The following is a 20833-nucleotide window of genomic DNA, read 5'->3' as shown; positions in this document are numbered from 1 at the left end:
AGCTCATTCCAAATGAAAAACTAACACTTTAAACTTCGAAAAAGTGAAAGAACTCATATAGCATCTTAAAGCTTTATCACTTGCATTCGTTAAAGCTGAGCTAACAAATCCAATCTAACATTATCAAACTTGGCACATCTCCTGGATAATTGAGAATGCATCAAGACAAACTTGGCACACTTTTAAAGCAGCAAACTAACTCATGTTTACCAAGAGTTTGACTTTAGCCCATAGCTACCTTTTCTATACACTTCTTATATAAAACTTTTCTATCACACCACAGCAAAAAGAGTCAGACTTTAGAGAAACAGATGTGTTTCTGTGTGTGAATATGCAGAATCTGTGGGCAAAAAGGCCCACAGATTTTTGTTTTTGTTTTTTAAAATGATCTGGTCAAAGCAAGTGAACAATGGGGAAAGGAAAACAAAATATATTTTTTGAACTGAAATCTTGAAAATTAAGTCTGCTTTTAAACTCACCGCAGTCCTATTCGAGAAAGCCACTGCTTAAAATGTGCATATAAAAGACAAACAATGACGACTGTGCAGTAATGTGAAAAAAGTTTAACGGTATTATATTCATTACAATGAATACCAAGGAGTACAGGTCTAGGTGAAATTGTGTGTATTGTCAAAAGGTCAGAAGTGTTTACCAGAATTATTGCGGTCAAATTCCAAAGCATATTGCGGCTTTATCTTCGATTTGTAGTATTTTAGATGTGCACTGAGACATTGCCACAAGAGTAAATGAAAGCTTTCAGTCTGGATCCCCAGAAGGTTATAGTGACCAGAGCTTTGAATGAATAAAAGAATGAAGGGTGCTGCCACATGCAATCTACAGTAGGACTCAACTATATATAGCAAACAGCATGGGGGAGGAGGAAAACTGATGACTGTGTGTGTGTGTGTGTGTGTGTGTGTGTGTGTGTGTGTGTGTGTGTGTGTGTGTGTGTGTGTGTGTGTTACTAACATGTGTACACATGTGCAGGAGAGTATCGCCATAAGAGACAGACATGCATCTTGTTTATAACCCCAGTGTATGCATACATGCATGTCTGCATGCAGAATGTGCACGTCTGCTTGCAAACCGATTTCTGAATATTTCACTTATGTGTGTCATTTCTGCATGTGTCATACTCACGTGATGACCAGTGAGGTGGAGAAGAGCAGCGTTCCCAGGAGGCCACGCCGGCAGTCTGCATTCTTCCTCTGGCGTTGGTGCATCTCACCACCACAGTTGTCACAGCAGCGGCACATGCAGAAGAAGAGCCCGGCTATTGGCATCAGAATGGTAAAGAGCAGGCCCACTGCTGCACAAACTAGGAAGCCTATCTCATAGTAGATGGCCTGGGGTCGGGGGAGAGGAGTGAAAGGGAAAAAGAAAATGAGATGCAGAAAGATGGACAAATTATTTATGAATAATAACAACAAAGAGAGGTGAGTCAGTAAATGAAGAGATGAGGATTGGTTTGGTAGAAGAAGGAGGGGGTGAATGTTTAGGAGTGAGGGAGAAAATGAGGAGAAAGGGATAAATTAATAGCAGAAAACACAAAAAGACGGAAGGATGCACACAAGGAATACAAGGATAAAATGATGAACAAATCTAAAAATATCTGGTAGAATCCCACCGCTGCGAGTTTTCTCTAGTTGTCCAAACAGGATTTGCAGATGAACAAAGACATTGCGTAACACTACTCACTGCAGGAGAATCCTCTCTTTGTTAAATACAGCAAGCTAATTCAATAATTCAACTTCCTGACTGCATTTTTACACAAAACAAATGCCAAAACTAAAACAAAAAATGAGTAGGATGAAGGTTTTTGTCCCTGCACACGATAGTGCAAACTGAAAGTGAAAGGGGAAAATGTGTTGAGACTGTTGCAGAAAGCAATTGTTGGACATTGTTTTTGCAAACATTTTAACCCAACAGCAAAATGCACTGGCAGGATAGTAACATATGAAGCATGATGGGAAAATACTCAAAGGAGCTTCCCCTGTACAGTAGGCCTGTGGTACAGTTCTTCCCACTATAACGAAGCAAAAAGACAGCATTTCTGATGAAAAACCTGCTTCAATAGGAATGGATTGCAACGCAGTTAACATACTAAAGGGAACGACTTCCTAATCTTTCTTCTTTCAAGAAAAATCAGGCCCCAGAGTGAGATCATTATACCTGTTTCAGTGGAGCTCTGCATTCATTGAAAATAAGGTATATGCCTAAGACCATTATAATTTATTTAAGTTTAGGGAGTCAAACCATGAAGCAAGCGAAATCATTTGTTGGCAGTGGATGATTCTTCTAACTTCCAGGATTCAGGAGAGGATTTTAGTAAGTAATGGTGAGGTGAAGTTCTAAAACAAATAAACAAAAATAATTAAACTTAGGTGGCTGAAACTGAAATTTTACTGTGAAAATTTGTAGCCGGTAATCAGAAAATGTAACCATTTCCTCCGCCTAGCTAAAACTTGCATGCATACTCAATCAGTCAGGTAAGTAAATCCCAAAAGGTTAATCTGTTCATCTGGACATAGCGTTTTCAGTGGGAGAAACGATTCGTCACTCATCCAAGTCACTTCTTCAGTTTCATAAAACAACCTTACAAACTTCAGGAAGATTCTAACGAATGTGTCCATCTTTATTAGACCGAAATACTCATCTTATATCAACTTCATTAACTTCTTAGCATAAGACAACACAACAAGAAGTTTTAAGTTCTGCACCTGAAAGAAACAAAAAACGGACCTGGTTTAAATTTGTCTCTGCATTGCTCTGTTTGTGGTGCTCCTGCTACATTTGAATTGCTCCTAGGAAGTCCTGCTCTGACCCCTTGCAGGTGCACAAATTTTATACCCCAGAGGTCAAACTTGAGCTCTGTGGCAAAGCCTGTGGCCTCCAAGCATAACAAAGCACTCTCATCAGTAGCATCATATCAAGAGTGCAAGCATGAGCATGCAGATATTTTTTAAATATATTTTTAATATATTTATGGGTCTATATGTGGTGAATTCATCCCCTAGGGTCAGACTGTCAAAACTGTGAGAAGGCACATTCTCCTTCACCACTCAGTATTTTCCCGAGTCAGTTCCTGCAACTTTAAAATGAAATGCATGTTAAAGGATCACTGTTGTGACACAGTGGAGGAGATTTTGCATTCGCTGTAGATGTGCACCTCCACAGCACAAGGGCAAGCCTGGAGACGGTGCTTTCTATTACTGTATTTACTGGAATTAGAACCCTTTCAACATCACCTATGAAATCTGCACATCATTTGTCAATGACGGCCTAAATAATCCTTAACTTTCAATATTCAATATGACAAGCTTCTTTAGCAAATTCTTTCTGATATACTGAGAGTTAAAATGCTGCTGTTGGCAGCTTCTCACTTGCTCTTCTTGTCATGTGCCACAGTGCTCCTACTTAATCTGCCCCTACCTAAACTGCACGCAGCATAGGCTCTGGAAATTGTCAAAATTAAATAGGGGATTGGTAATTCCCACACCATATGTAACTTGTCACAATGATGTTCAATAGCTTCTCGTTATGAAAGGATCAAAGCAGCACTGCTATCACTGCTTTGAATAGAGGAACTGCTCTCCCAGCTGATTTTTACTAATCTTAATCGCCCTCACAAGTCAGTGACCTGCCTCCTTCAGGGACTCCTTCATTGGCTTTTGGCTAAAAGGTAGGGTAGAAATAGATTCTGAATAAGACTGAGAGGAACAGTCTTCTGGTTCATTTTTAAATCTTTACGCAAACATGGAAAACTCGAGTAAAGATAATAACCCACAGTCCTGTCGCTAATGTTTGGAGGAGTGAAGGCTCCAGCTGTGTGACTACATTAATTTTTAAGACATCAAAAAAGTCTCTTAATCGCTTTCTTTATGACCTTAAAAATATAGACTGCAGAGTCCAAAGAGAAAAAGGGAAATCAGAGATTCTGAAAATGCTGTGAGGCAAAAACTAAAGGAAAGACTGTGTGTCTGCGTGGGTGTGTGCACATATGTGTATGTGTATCATCTAAAGGCACCAATGTCAGCACAGTTGTTGAGGACACTGTGCAAACTGTAGTGCTTGCATTGTCATTCTCCTTCTGGGCTCTGCTTGTTATTGGGTGAATCTTCAGCAAAAAAAAAAAAAAAAAAAAAAAGTCAAAAATGTGCCGTTTTTTTCCCACCGCCACTCTTAAAGGGCCTCCAGCTCTTACTATTTTGGGACTATAGCTTTGTCTTGGCAAGTGCCCAAAAGAAGAAGGTGACCTTCCAATAAGAACAAACTGGATGATGGGTTGGCTGCATGTCTGAAGAGTGAAGATGTGAATTTCTTTAACATGAAACAGATTTAATGCCAGCAGCAGCCATGAGGCATGCTGAAGCATCCTCAAGCAAGAAGCCGTTTCCTTGATTCATTAACAGTTAACTTAATGCCCAATAAGAGCTCAGCCTACTTCTCTGCTCTGTTTTTCTGGGATTCTGTATGTTTACTATTAGAGTGGATAGATCTAAAATGGCCATGTTTATTTATTTATTTATTAACCTTTATTTAACCAGGAAGATCCCATTGAGATTAAAAACCTCTTTTTCAAGGGAGACCTGGCCAAGATAGGCAGCAGCAGATGTCTCACAGTTACAGAAATTACTCAAACACAGGCAGCAACAACACACATGCAACAATGAGGCCATGTGAGGCCATATGAAGCCCCACTCACCTATTCAAATCAACACAAAGCTTAAGAAGAGCAGCCTATTTTAAGAAAGCTTTGTTTAATACAGGGGAACTGAGATAAAATGAATAACTGTAGCACGGTTGAATGAAGAGGTAAAAGTGTACGATTTGAAGAATTTTGTCAAACTGATTTTTAAGTAGGTGTATAGCACCCACTAACACAGAAAAAACCCTATAAAGTCATGAACATACATTTATGTATAAGTACTCTTTAACATCATATACTTGCAGGAAAACATGTAAATACACACACTCTCAAACACACGGTTGGACAATTTAAATCCACCGTAAGCAAACTTTGGTTAAAACTAAGACTACCGTACACACTGCCAGCTGTGATTTTGCATTAAATAGTCTTTTAAAGCCTGATGATTGATTTGCTTTGCATTTGTCTATGAGGGCTATGAAAGGCTGTTCTTAAAAAAATAAATATTAAAAAACAAAACAAAAACTGCAATGCATTGGGCCTGATGTGATAAGCAATTTCCCCAATATGAGGAAGAATTTATTTTACAAAATGTTCAAGGTAGCAGGCATGACACTGGATAATATCATGCTGGGACAGAGTCTATTCTGCTTTGCTCTTCCAATAAAAGTTTGAAATCACTGCCTTTTACAGGCAGGCTACAAGCACAAATTCAAACCATTTAAAAGCTCTGCTGTAGAATCACAGTAAAAATCACTGTTACAGTTTGTTGACCTGTGAGGTAGTCCGGCCTGTTTATGCTGATATAGAAAAGATTTTTAAACCAGGGAAAATGCTGCACTTAATGCATACTACAAGTCCAGGTCCAGAGTTCTGCCACCATCAGGATCCCAAACATAATGTATCTGTTGTGTTACATGTGGCTTTTACATGCTGTGTTTTTAAGTGGATGTCAAAGTAAATACAGCTGAGATGCTGACTAGTGAATACAGAGATATTCACCATGAGCACTGAACACTGTTTATGCACTGATATAATGAACATAAGTATAATATCCTTGTTAATCATTATAATAATAAAAACTAAAGGAGGAGACTACTTTGCAGTTCAAAAAAGTCAAATTTGAGTGACGATGCTTGGATTGATATGGCAGTAAGTGTCCCGTTTTGTGCTACATATTAGCCTCACAGTAGGTCCTCAGGAGCCAGTGGAGAACTATAGGCAATATTTTACCATAACCCCTGTAACACGAAGTTCAAACTAGATGAAATTCAAAGTAGAATTCTCTGACACTTAGTGGTATAAAACATTTTTTCTATGTTTCTCTATCCAGTCATCTCTGTCACTTCCATAAAAGTGAAAAAACAAAACTCTGCACGAGGATGTGCTTCAAAAAGAAAGAGGGGCTACGGTTTAGGTCAAGCTAAAGGGAAGGTTCCAAGGTGGCTGTGAGGTTGATGGGATGGCTGAGAGAAAGTTACAAGGCTGCAAAACTAATCCTGTATATTCCAATTATCAATATGACAAAATAGACAAAATATACAAGATTAATATCTCAGCTATGATTGTGCAGCCTTGATGACTTTCATAGTGGAGAATTATGGGAAGGGGGGGATCGGTTAGACTTTAAGTCCAGTGTGCAGACTTTACCTGAAGGGTCAGCACTATGTTCTCTGGCTGAAGGAGGCCAGATCAGATGAAGAGGGCATGCAGAAGACAAAGGCAATGCAGCATCAAAAAAAAAAGAGCAAAGCCACAAAGTGAACACATGTGATGAAAGAGAACAACAAAAAGAGAAATTAAAGTCATGCATTTCCATACATAGCACATAAATAAGACTGCAAATTGCACTCTTTATTTAGCTCTCAGGCCTAAAAAAGCCTTTGGTTGTCAAACCTGTTTGCTCCAATGAGCTCAAATGATTTATCTCTCTAAATTTATAGGTTGTGCCAGAAGCAATAACCATTTTTTTCCCCTGGAATGCCGGTAAAAAGATGGCATTGCCTTGGCTAATGAAAGCTATTGACACCTTGTTTTAGAGAAGTCACAGACTACTGCGTTTCTACATTTCTAATGTAATGTATTTCATGAGTTGCTGTTTCCAATCAGTAAAAACATGCAGCAAGGAGGATGAAAGGCACAGAAAAGCAATCATTTCACCACACAAACAAGCACACACTCAGTTACCTTTTGATATTCCGTCTGAATGGCTCCAAACTTGTCCTTTGCCAGTTTGACAATAAGATCTGCAGCGGCATAAAGAAAACAAACACATGAAGAGAACTTTGGTGTTTTCCTGTAATAAAAAATGACATGCATGGAGGATTCTTTTATCCAGCAGATTATATCGCACTCTCATTAAATTGTATGAATTTCTAGCATCCGTGGCAACGTTTTTAAACACATCTGCCTCTATTACAATTTAGACATTTGATATTACTACAGGATACAACACAAAAACATTACATGTCCCAAATTAGTCCCAAATAAATACAAAAAGTGTTCCATACTCTATACTAGTCTTAATTGGGATTTTTTTAGAGTGGTACACAAACATCTTTATAGTTCATGCTCAATATTACTGTTCAGCATATTGATTGACAGTTTGTTTATAACAGTCTTAGTATTGACACTTTACTTAGGTAGGAACTGGAGTAAACTGTAGACTCTGCACATTTTGAGAAATAATTTATGCCAGGCTGAAGAAGGAAGTTGACATTTTTGACAAGAATGTCAGGAAATCCAGAGCCACACTGTGACACTGCAGCTTCCTCATCCCCAACTCTTGTGCTGACAGTGTGAGGAACTTGTATTTTATTTAGTTGTAGTCTGTCTATATGTTTGGACTCTGTTGTAGCTATTTGTATCCTGATTACTTAAAATACTCTACCTGGTGGATGTCAGTATCACGATTTTGTTAATCAGCAAAACCACCAACATGTCACATTATTGATATTAAATTAGATACCAAAAATCAATCAAATTAAATGTTTCTCTCAATGAATTCTTAGCTAAAAATATGAGTGTGCAACACCCAGCTCACTTTCTATTTTACTGCGTCTTTAAATAATGAACTAATGTTAGTTATTGCTTTAGCACATGCAGCAGTGGAAATAGCAATAACAGTCACGCTATACAAGAATGAAAAAAAAAAAAAAATTTATATATATATATATATATATATATATATATATATATATATATATATACATACATATATATACATATATATACACATATATATACATATATATATATATATATATATATATATATATATATATATATATAAAGTTAACTGAAATGGACTCATTTTCAACTTCAAAAGCAGAGTTTTTCCTTTTACCTTTCCCCAAATAATCTGAGTAACAAAATATCTCTGTACTAAAAAAATATTTGTGAAATGATCTTTTTGGATGATTGTTTTCTTTTCCCACTTTCCCACATTTGTCATCAAACCATTGCAGAACCTACATAACTATAGTTCTATGAAAAGAAATGCTTCTTGGCAAGAAATCTTATCTTATTTCCTTATAAATAGTGCCACATTTATACGGGAACTATATCTGTGAGTATGTAGACCCATGAAAAACTTGCCGAACCTTTCGTTTAATCTACCTCTTTTATTTACAGTGTAATTCTGATGACTTTTGGTAACATTTTAAAAGCCTTAATTAAAGCCATCCATATGTATATAGAGCAATATGAGCCATTTAGATTTTGGTTAGTTTTCATAACTACGTGATTACTTGGTATCGTGTGTATTTTGTATACATATATACATAAAACGTCAAATTTATTTATTTTTTACACTTCAACTAATAAAAACAGAGATTGTAACAAGAAATGTGCAAATTTATAACAGATACAACTAATAATCTCAAACATGACTTTCACATATGGAAATACATTCAGGACCAGAATTTCTGACCTCACTTTGCTCTGTTATACTTCTTTAAAGTTGTGATAGCAGTGTAAGTATGTAGACATTTGTGTTTCTGTCTGTATGTATGGTACTGTTCATTTAATTGGTAACTGTTCTGCTAGGCATTTAGTAGAGCCTATAACTTACAGTCAGACAGAATTTAAATATGAAATCTTTAAAGAGATTTAGAAAAGAAAATGTTGTCCACCTACAGATTCTTAAAACTCTGAGGAAGGATATTTGTTATCTTCCAAAAGTAGCCAGGAAAGGAAATGAAAAGGCACCGTTTGTTACAAGAATGGAGATGGGGTATTTCCTGATACAGCTGAGTAGCTAAGATAATTAGGTGTTTTCCCAGCAACAGTGATGCATCAGCAGTAGTTTCAAGGTAGACAGAGCACATAGCTCACTGTGTAAATGTTGAATAATCAGTAACATTGCACACCTTTAGGAAGAGTAAGAGTAGTAAAAAGAATATGCAGGGGGAAAACAAAACAATTTGCTTTGCATTTTGGCTCCAGGCCCTTTCCACGCAAGATTTGTCTTTGCTGTCCACTGAAGAATAGCAGCTTTGTGACACGTATCTAAAGATTCATGTCTTTTTGTTTTGTTCTTAAGAAACTTAAAGTGGTAAAAGTTAAACAATGGTAGACCTGTAGTGACCTTACCAAGAGATAAAACTGTCCTCAAGTGGACCCTTTCCACTATGGATGAAGCCAATTAAATACAGTACAGTTGTATTCAATGTTAGAAAAGGAATTTCATGGGTACATCCTAAACAATTATATCTCCTGTCAAACAGAGCATCTTGGTGTTATCTTTTTTATCTACACCTGGAGCTGGCTGTGACTCATCATGCAATGATGACAGAGACAGCAAGGCTTCTTGGAGGCAAAGGGTTTCCAAAAATAATGATGTCAAAGCCACAGCTTGAGTTTTCTTCTGCAATGCAGTGAATACAAAAAATATCTTATGGAATTGTTGAGAAGAATTACTTTTCATTCTAACAACAGATTGTTAGACATCGTATGCTTGCGTCTTGTTCACAGCCAGATTGGTATTAATGGGAAGTTGCTTTATAATAATCTTTAAACCATATATTATGGCTGTTCAGAAACAGGTTATGTCCAATTGTTCAATTTACAGTTAATTATGATGAACATGAATTTGACTAAGAGGCTTCCATGGGCTTCTTTTTTCACATTCATCTGTCTGGTATACCTACAGGCGTCTGCTGGCTTTTGTATTTGATGCCTTGCAGCAGCAATTACTGTAACTACTGTAATTGAAAAGCTGAGCTTTGTGATATACTTTGTCTGAATTTTTTTCCACCACATTTGGGAAACACAATTCTCTATTACAGGTCGATCGTGTCAGTGTTTCCAGCTTTCAGGGTAGTTCCTACACTCCTGCCAGTCACTATTGTGCATTTTGAGCCGAGGTGTAAAATAATCCAGCCTTCTGGAGGAAAACAAGTACAGTGAGTCAAGCCCAGCTATTATCTTTCCTTGTGCTTATGCACATTTGAAAGAAGCTACTGACCTTTTTATAAGGCGTGTTCCCTTTTATTCAGAGAGGATGAAACCTGTGATGTTATCATTTCAGGTAATAAAATATCTCCAAAACAAGTTTTGTGAGGCCTGTACAGTATGCTAACGTGTAACAGCACAAGAAGCGAAACTTCACTTTTGTTGACTTCAGTCAAAAAGTTGAAATTAAGGAAAAAAAGGGCAAATTATAATAGCAATATTTAATTTTGACTTACATTTTATATCTCAGAATTTGTAAACAGTTAAACAGTTATTCAACTTAATAGCTGGAGACGTTCTTCTGATTAAATTAGGACTGCTACTACATCCATAAATGTTTTAGTTTCCTATTAAAAAGCGACAAAAAAATTAGAATATAGTTCACAAAATTATCATCACGCTGCATTTGACAAATAAATATATAACTATTGAAACTATAAAATCAGGAAAATGTTTTCTGCAACTGTAGAGCAGATTTCAAATAATCATCCCAGCTGTTTAGTGTACAATGATTATCTTTAACACTGAATACTGACAAATCCAATGAATAATACTGATCATCTCATTACAATGCAATATTCTGATAGGTCCGGGCATTCAGGTGGATCTTTTGACATGCACCATCCACCTAAACATTGTCCCAAAGGAAATGCTCAGGATTTGGCCAAGAAACACAACAAAAGAGGCAATGATCTATGCTTTAAAATCCTTTCCAATCTGACATTCACATGCTCAAGTCCCACCCCGCTACTCACAAGACTCCAAGAACGTGCTGTATAAATCCAAGTGCCTGACATCACAGGACACACTTTAAGCTCCAGTGTTTTTACCCCTTTGGGTCAGAGCTGTTTAGGAAGCTTGAGGGAGACCTCCACAAGATTAGAAAGATGTTGTGGTTGATTGGTGTATGAGTGTGACGAGCAAAATGAATGAATGAAAAGCAGATTCTGTTATTACTATTGCCAATAAATGAATTGATGAATGAAAATGGGAGCGATTTTCAACCATAAGGAGTAAAAGAATGTCTGCAGACTAGAGGAATAGAACACAAAGGAAGGAGAAAGATCAAAGACTGCAGGATCACAAAGGAGAGAAATAAGAGGTGAAAGAAAAGCAACAGGGAGAGAGTGCTGGACTGAATCCATCTTCGGCAGTGAGAGGCATCTAATCCTATGTGAACGAAAACCTCACTTAATTCTAGTTTCAACTCACGCTCCCTCTCCTCTCAACCCTACTGCTGGTACTTGTCATTTATTAAACACATACATATATTAGCCAGGATTCTTTGGCCTTTAACCCCACTAACCTCCTTGTCATATAAACTGTGGCTTCAGCAATTTAAACGAATTGTTCATGGATTTTGAACTGCTTACCCTACAAAAATGTGTTACAGTAATGAATGCTATTTAAAAAAAAAAGTAAATGCCAGCAGTTGAAGCTCCGTCAGTATCTTCTGAACTGAAAACAAAAATCAAAGTAGAGTTTTTCCAAAAGATGTAATGAGGCTTTGCAGGGAGCTCAAGCTAAGCAGAACCTGGCAAGATAAATTTTTCATCACTTTGACTAGAAATGAGTCACCCGCCCAGAGGACTCCAGCAGGTCTCTATCATGGTTCCTCTGCTCAGTGTTGAAATGGGAGAGGAAGAAGATTTCTGGACAGCAATGAACAGTGGGGGTTTTCAACCTACTGTGCTTGCTTGGACCGGAATTTTGATCTCACTAGGGTGGAAAAGTGAATTATTCAGCCAAAGCATATCCTCTGGCTTTCCAGCGTAATTGTATAAAATCGTTTTAAAGCGTATTCTTACCTTGTGGAGCATGGATATGTATATTGTGAGCTTGACAACAGGGAGTCAAAACAAATCTGATCGCAACACATCTAACCTTAGTTCTTCTGGTCTTTAAGCCAGCATGAAATGCATAAAAAAGGTTTCAGTGTTACCAGCTCAGATCCACTTTACTTCAATTTGACATGTTTTATAATTTGCTTTTTTGTGTTTTATCATTTCTCAACATGCTGCTCTTTGAATGGACTTAAAATCAAAATTCAATACATGCATTTTAAAGGGTCAAAACAGACAAAACATCTTAAAATACACCATCCATCTGTTATTGGTCTACACTAAATTAAATGTTTGCTTTGAGAATTTGTGTTTTTTACAGTTCCATTAATTTTGCCACCAAAATGTACAGATTTAATCAATAAAAATAGGCTGGTTAATACATAATAAAAAGAGTGTTGTGACAGATGCCAAGCACAATACTTCCAACTGTAAACATCATCCATAGCTCTTTACTATAAGAGCTTGCATTTCATTGGTTAATTAGAGTAATACATAAGAAAAGCAAATTAGATGTGTGACTGGTAATCCTCTCAGGAACTTCTCCAGAGTTCCTGAGAAAAAAACAACAAGAAAACACAAAACAAAAAGGCGATTAGACCCATGGATTAAATGATCTGACAGGAGTGTTCAAACCTACACATTTAGTGACTGAATATAATAAACCCCAAGTTCTGCTGTGCATTGATTGTTTGTAGGGATTTAGGGCAGTTTCAGATTTAAGGCTCCAGTGTTGGTGAATAGTATTAAGGCACACTCGTATTTTCACCATATGCTGTATTCCAGTTATGTAATTAAGAACACAAAAAGCACTTATAAATGGCTTTGGTTTAATTTTAAAAACAGCTGAGCTTACAACACACACACACAAATGTTGTAGTTGTCCTTCTTTGCCACAGTGATTAAAGTAGGCTGCCTATAAAAAGTCTGTTGTCTTCATCTTAACTAATGTCTGTTTCCTTCTTCTAATTTGTTATCCGTGTAAGTTAAAACTGTGTCAAATTCTTCATGTCAGTGTTTTTGTGGTGGATTTATCCTATGAGGTCCATCATCAGTGATGACCCCAACCCTTCTTCTAACGTCAAGGTCAGGGGTGTCAAACTCCAGTCCTCCAGGGCCAGTATCCTGCTTGTTTTTAAGATATCCCTGCCCTACCTGCTGCTGATTACCTGGACCAGGTATACTTTGCCAATAAGAAGCTACAAGGCCAGGTTAGTTGGAAAACAAGCAGGACAGCGGCCCTCGATGCCTAGAGTTCAACACCTGTGGTCTAGGTAATCAGATTACATAATTTCTGTTCATTATTATATTATTATCTCAAGTCTTGACAAACCTGGAATAAAGAAAATAATCGTGTAACTGAAACACAAGGGAAAAAGAAAGGTGTACTTTTTACTTTTCTCAAGAATATGCAGTTAGCATAAGGTTAATGTTACACTTACCATTTATGATGGCTTGGACCTCAGAGGGTTAACACTTTTGATACCAGGACAGTAAAATATCATACCATCCACAATAACATGGTATAGATTGATACACGATTAAATAAAATGTCATCTTGCAGTATCAATGGTATGATGACACCACAAATTTACAACCCTAGCACACAACACAACATCTGGTAATGATTTAGTGTCTAAACAGACTTATGCTATAGCATTATACTTTAATATTGCTGTTGCTGGCACCTTTTGGCAATAGATTTACACTTCGAATTATGTAGTTTGTTAGTAATGATAGCAGCTAACTAGATAACAACGATGGATAGTACCCTTCATGTCCTTACAGTCACAAATGCTGCTATTTGATCAAGATCCCCAACTATGAATTTATAAAATCTTAGTGTTTAGAATTAAAATCATATCCTGTGAAGGTCACTTTAATAGAGAGACAAAGATCTTTCTTTCAGCCTCCTATCAAATAAAATCTGCATTTATTAATTCAGGCTTCCTGTGAAACTTCATTTACTATGTTGGTCGTATCATATGATGACAAACATTAAAAAAATATTTATATATTACTGTTTCATAGGGCTGCTCGATTATGGCAAAAATGATAATCACGATTATTTTCACTGAAATTGAGATCACGATTATTTGACGATATTTATTTAACCCTTTAAGACCTACTATAGAACCAAGTCCACCAGAGCTTATATTATTTTTTTTACATGCTGTAGTGCCATTTGTGGGAGCATTTCAAGTTGCTATACATCAATACAACTGTTATAGCCCATATTTTAATAATATGTCTGCATTAAGTGCATAGTAATTACATAAATTGCAAAAAAGTGCAATAAACTACAAAAAAAAATTGAAAATCGCTTTTGTTTTGTTTACATATATTTCTACTTGGAGAAATTTAAGAGGTTTATCCCTCAAAACTTTAAATACCACAAAGTTGCAAAAAATAGTTTCCCACCACAGGAAATTTATTTTGAGTGTCTTCGTAGTTTTATTTTGGAGATACAGCAATTTTTATATACTGCAGGAAAAACAAAAAAACAATCCTATGATGCAAATTTGCAAAGAAAACAGCATGTGCATCATTTCACTGTGGGAAGTGTTACGAACAGCTGATAGGAACGGCAAAGCGTGTTTCTGGAATATTATGTTTTTGTTCCTGCAAGCGCTTTTTATGCAATTTTTGCAAAGCTATATGTGGAACGAAACCGTGACCGAGGACAAGCTGATGGCATCAGATGTAAGTACAACTCCTCCGGTTTCATATGCAAAACAAATTATTGCGCTAGCTTACACGGTTCAGGTTCTACAGGGATTTAAAAAATAGTTACGCAAAACGGAGCATGCTGCTCTGACCGGCTTTAAAGGGTTAACAATGACTTTAAAAAAATAATATAAAATGGTGTGCAACACCACTGAAGTTTTTTTTTAAACTCTCTTTTCAACCAACGGCAGTCACTCTCCAAATAACTTCTGCTTAGCTTTCCGAGCTTCCCTCGGGTCCTCTTAATCAGCGGTCTCCAACCTTTTTTGCGCCACGGACCAGTTTATGCCCGACAATATTTTCACGGACCGGCCTTTAAGGTGTCGCGGATAAATGAGGGAGGGGCTAATAATCGGCTCAGTCATTTTTAATGATCGTTGAAAGCCCAGATCGTAATCGTGATTAAAATTCGATTAATTGAGCAGCCCTACTGTTTCATATAGGAGTATACATATTAATGGATATATGTCTGTGATCACAACATTCATATTCAGTTTTGTCACTTATCAAATGTTTTTTCCACCAACAGTAGTTTTTACAGTGTTATGGAAACAACCAGCCTTTCTGTTACGAGGCTGTCTGTGTAACCAATAGGACATCCTGTGCCTGTTATTGAAGCAGAGCTGTTGAAATGACTGACCTTTGTAAACGCTGCGCTGAGGCTCAAACAGCATCAGCTATTCAGGACTATCATTTAACACAGTCTTTGAAAAACCAATAACCTTTTTCCTGTGGGGAACTGGAGCCTTTTTGCTCAAATAAAAGACACAAAACAGAGGTCCAATTGACCATGAAGCTGCCTGTTGGGGGTAGAAGCTATACAGGACTTTCCCGCTATAAAAATGAAAAGAAAATGCTGCAACCACGCTCAAGTTTCACCAATTCAGTGCTCAATCGTCACCCATTCATCAACTATGGCAATTCTGTTGTTTATTAATGATATAACCTTGTCAGAGATGTAAATGTCAATCTGATGTCTTGTACTATGCACAAATCTTTAGTTACCGCTCATTTCTTTATACACTGCTTCAAAGGAATTAGACTTTTTTTTTTAAATACATTTTTAAGTAGTCTCGAATGATGGTTCTTCAGCCTTTCTGAAAGTTTTTCAAAGTTTTAGTTTGGAGATTGACTACTTCTTCACTCAGTGTCAGTTCAGTCCTTGGACCTGACCATTTTCAGAAGAGTCGGTTTTTTGTTAAGCCACTTAACACTGATCTATGAATCATTCAAGCATAAAAAGAGATCTAACGTTTTAAGGCACTTAAGAAATAAACCAATGTTGTGTCTACATGTAACAGACAAAAAAGCGATTCTAAATTATATCATTAGGGACTTTGGTGTCTAATGGTAACTGTATGATAAGTGATGACATTTTTGTAGTTTATTTCCCAATTATATATACTAAGAAATAATGAAAAAGGTTTTTCACAAATTCATCTGTCTAGAAATTGAAATCAAATACAGAAACCGGACTTTAAATGGAGCAAATCTCGACAAATAAGACGAAAACCCTGGCACACACACACATGTTCACTGCTGCTGGGTTTCAGAATTTATGCTTATTTTACATACAGACTTATTTTAAGTGGTTCCGCAAAAAAGCATAAGCTGAACTGCTAAAATGCAAAAGCTGAAAGTGTGAAAGAAGAAGAGAAAGACATCTAAGTGTAACAGAAGGATCTGAAACAAACCAAGACAGATGGACAAAGAAAAACAGCAGAGCAAGAGTGTCAGAGGCAAGCAGAGAGAATACTTAAAGGAGCGGTGAACGTATCATGGAGAGTTGGTAAAAATGCACGAGGTGGTAAAATGGGAAGAATTATAGTTTACCTAGATTGTACAGTATTACTGCTCTTGTCACTGCATATACAATAGAGTACAGAGTATTTACTGTTGGCGCAAAAGATGGCAGAACTTTTATGAACTACACACAAAAAAGGAAAAAAGAAAATTCCAATCAACTTGCTCCAAAAGCCACTAGCCGAATCAACAAAACTCTAATATTTCCTCCTGCTAAGCCCCGACAGTCGTGTGTGACAACATCCATTGCTAACAGGCTTATTATAAAAAATAAATAAATAAATAAGTAAGTAAGCCTGGCCATGAGATACACTTCCACACCACAAAACTCCATTTAGCCCTGCTCTGCTTGTGAGGCGAAAGGAGCAACAAAAGCAGACAGCCAGTTGGGGATTTTTCCTGAACAGAGGGACGCTGTTGGCAACTACATGGATTCATCCTCACAAAGTTATCTGAGGCCACATACATAAACAGGGAAGAGATTTGTGGTAAGGAATACATTCAACAGGAGTTGTAACACTAATGCAGAATGGAAACTCTGCATGGACCTCATTTTTTCCCCCTCCTGCATAATAACTTCTGATATTTACATACAAATAGAAGTATGCAAAGCTGCTATAATCAATATTTTTTGGATCAAATGATGATGAGCATGTGCAAAAGGTCACATGAATAGATAAGTTATCACCTGACTGCAGTTTCCTCTCACCTTTAAGGGAATTCTATGGTTTGGGTTTTGCCATCTGAAACCTTTAATTGTATGGCTCATTCTGACAAAGTTTCATTTGGGGTTTATTTGGAACCAAGAAAGAGTCTTAAGGGCTTTATCTGCACAATAGTCATGTTCAAACACCACAAAACCTGTTGAAATGAATGGAAGGAAAGGACAGGAAGGAAAAAGCTGATGACTGCAGCCTTGAGAGGAGTAGATTATAAGTTGATTCAAGAACTTGCCAGAGCTTCACAAGGAGCCGACTGAAAGCGCCACCACACACACACACACGTGTGTATTTATATCCTTGTGGGGACATCTCATTAACATAATGCTTTCCCTAGCCGCTTACCCTAACCCTAACCATCAAAAATGAATGCCTGACCCTTACCCTAAACCTAACCATAACCTAATTGTAACCCTGACACTAAAACCACATTTTGAGTCTCAAAAATGCCTTCAAAGTCGTGGTCCCCATGAGGGCTGTTTGTCCCCACAAGTATAGTAAACTACCAATTTTTGGTCCCCATGAAGATGTTAATACCCCCCCCCCCCCACACACACACACACACACTTTCAGGAAAGGGGTACAACTGTTGCATTAATATAAAGACACTCCCAAACTCACTTCATTTGGAAATCAAGGTCCTAAAATTAAAAAAAAGAGTGGAGAAGCACAGAATCAAATGTGAAGTTTCATCAGTCTGCGATAATTCTGCTCCAAAGTCCACACAGGTGTTTAGCAGCAGGTCAGGCATCAGGGTTTGTAAAGATGCTTATTTCATTTTAAAGCAGGGCGTTCCAAGACAACTACCAAATGGTTTGCTCACCATGTACTAGGCTGGCCAAATTGCCTGAACTGAGCCCCCATAGAGAATCTGTGGGATGTGGACAAGAAAAAAATGAAAATTCCAGACCCCAAAACAAGCTGAAGACTGCTATGAAAGTAGTCTGGGTGTCAGTAAAGCTGATCGCCTCCATTCCATGTTGTACTCATTCATTGTAAAGGAGTGTGTATAATGAATGAGTACATTTTTATAAGTTGGATGTATCTACTGTTTTATAGTTGACATTTCTGTATTGTGAATCCTTTTTTGATTGATCTTAGGAAATGTTCTAATACTATGCTGGACCCAACAATATATCTGAACAGATTTTTCTGCTTCAAACACACAATTATCGACAATACAATATACCGAATATTTCTTAATCGTCATACCATTGTTATTTTACATAATATGCTGTGGTTGTATTGTATCATTAATTCTGATTCCCATCCTTAGAAGCAAGCCACATGTTTAAAGCAACACCAAGTTATCGGTACAGGAAAGTCTATTTTGAGTATAGCCTTTAGAGCTTCTGCTAGAATTCATAGGATATCCAATTTGACAGCAAGAGTTGAGTTTCTACATAAGACCTGGCATCACACGTCTTCTCCATTTTTTTGTTTGTTTTCGTGGGTCTAGTTGCACCCACTCATGACGCCAGTGGCATCATGAGTGGGTGCAGGCATCTGGTACTTCCTGTGAATCAATATTTTAGGTTCCAAACTGATCCGTTTTGAAATTCTCTGTTTGTGGTGTTGGGGCGTGAACTTTAAACCACAGAAAAACTACTTAAGTACATCTACTCACTTCATGATAAATGTACATTTCACTTGGTAAAATTTATACAAACCCGTGTAAATATGAAACCTTTGGACTGTGCTGAAAATTATCAGCTAGAAACTAGAAACTTTAAAGTCATGTAGGTTACACAAAATGGGAGAGAACAGAACAGAATAAGATCTCATCAGGCGGACAGAAGAATAACTCTAATATTGACTTAGATAAACTTGTTCATAGCTTGATTCTTCAGCCTACAAGTGAACAAAAAATTGAAAAAATAATAAATTAAAACATAAGCTTGCATGGTTTACCAATTCAATAACGGCATGTGTCTTTCAAATATGTTTTCTCTACTGAGGCATGCTAGTATCCAAACCCACCCTCTCACACTTTCTGGAGGTGTCTGAACCTGACACGATAATCAGACATGAGGTTTTTCTCCAAGTGTTTCTGTAGATGGCTTGAGTAACACAAGGAGCTAAAAGCATACAAGGAGCATTTCATCATCCTTCAACCTGTTGCTATGCAACAAAAATGTTTTTCAGCACTTTTAGAAAATGGCTTTGTCCTTTTTGTGTTTACTATCTAGTTCAAAGTGAAGGCAGAAAAGATAGACTGAGAGAGAGAGAGAGGTTCAAAGTTGGCCGTTGTAAACATCCTGCCACCAAAGAAAACCTCGAACTTCTGACAGTGTCGTATTTTAGGATGATCCTCTTAAAATATCACCCGGACATAATAAAATCAAGGTGTAGCGTTCAATAAGCCTTAACTGGAAATCTAAGTGAGAACACCTAAGAAAAGGGTTATTTCACACTGAATCTGGAAGATATTAGCCATCCTATTACTGCGTTGACGTATGCGGCGATTACAAGTTTACTATAGCTTCTGCTGTTGTGTTCCTTTATTAGTTATTGTTCTTAAATTATTTGTTTAAGACTTTCTTTACTTAGAAGTCTGTGTTTATAATGGTTGAGCAGAAAAAAAAAAAAAAAAAAAGAACTGTACCAACACTGGATATTTGTGAGGAAAAAAAAAAACTTTTTAAACCTTTTATTCTGGGTGAGAAACAGCATGAATTTCAAATCTGTTTTTTGTTGTTGTCGTTTCTCTACATGCAGTTTTTATGTCAAGGTGACCACAGAAATTAATGTCGAGGCTCTCTCATTGTTCATTTAAAAAGAGGCTTCAAAATAGAACTAGTGGGAAATGGTAAATTGCACTTTTCTACTCAATTTATGCACTCAAACCGCTCAAAGAATCCTGTATTAATTCTGTGTAGCAGAGTGCTCAGTGACACATTTAAAAAGAAAAAAGAAAACAAATCTAAGAAGCTTGGGAGAATAAAACCCACACCATGTTCCCTATAACCATCCCACACTGTGGCCTGAAGTAAACTCATTAAATTGAAAAATATTTCTGTTTGCCAGCATTTACCTGTCAGGTTTGCAAAATTCATTATTCAAAATGTTCATCTATGAGCCTGGGTACACCTATTCAGTTCATCATCTGTCTGAAACAAGTATTATAGCTCCTTTTCCTGTCTTTATGCAAGTTTCCTTTTGATTGGCTAACGCTCATAAACAGAAAATTTGTGCAACTGGTGGTTAGGACCTGTATGGTGGCCCCGAGCGGTCAAAAATAACAATATGATGATTTACCTGCTTTTGACAGCTGAACTTCTGTTAATAGGGTTTATTTAAAGCTGTGGTACAGTATACACCATTGACCTTATTATTTGAAACTTCAGCCATCTTAAATATGAGCATCCATTGTAACAGTATAAAAAAATGAGCCTTTTGGCAAGAGCCTGATTACTTTATACCAAGATGTTGAATTTGGCATACAAGAGAACACTCCACGAGGTGTCACTTTTTGGTTTATCTGCTTACAACTAATACAACATATTGAGTTTACGAGAAAACCATTTCACATGACATCACCTTGAAGCCGTGTGGTCATAAGGCTACTATATATGTATAATAACAAATTACCAACCTATAGAAAGGAGGCAGATGCAATACTTGGTTTGGGTTATTCTTCC

The 20833-nt window shown here is 37.0% G+C and overlaps 1 protein-coding gene across 19 annotated transcripts in view; it reads right to left on the bottom strand.

Moving 5' to 3' along the window:
• Positions 1-20833, bottom strand: part of prom1a (prominin 1a) — a 93268-nt gene that overhangs the window by 51312 nt on the left and 21123 nt on the right. For 17 of the 19 annotated variants that reach the window (XR_014271395.1, XR_014271396.1, XR_014271397.1 and 14 more), the window contains exons 2-4: positions 6836-6894; positions 6299-6325; positions 1141-1346 (exon numbers count right to left, since the gene is read on the bottom strand). Coding sequence is in view for 6 of the 19 variants with exons in the window: in XM_082505963.1 (XP_082362089.1) it covers positions 1141-1346; positions 6299-6325; positions 6836-6894 (292 nt within the window). In the remaining 13 variants the exon portion in view is untranslated. The remainder of the gene's footprint in view (positions 1-1140; positions 1347-6298; positions 6326-6835; positions 6895-20833) is intronic. The other 2 variants (XR_014271400.1, XR_014271404.1) reach the window with 1 other exon arrangement.

Source organism: Aulonocara stuartgranti, assembly GCF_965226115.1.
Source record: "Aulonocara stuartgranti genome assembly, chromosome: 2".
NCBI lineage: Eukaryota > Metazoa > Chordata > Actinopteri > Cichliformes > Cichlidae > Aulonocara > Aulonocara stuartgranti.
This window is presented reverse-complemented; position numbering and strand designations above follow the sequence as displayed.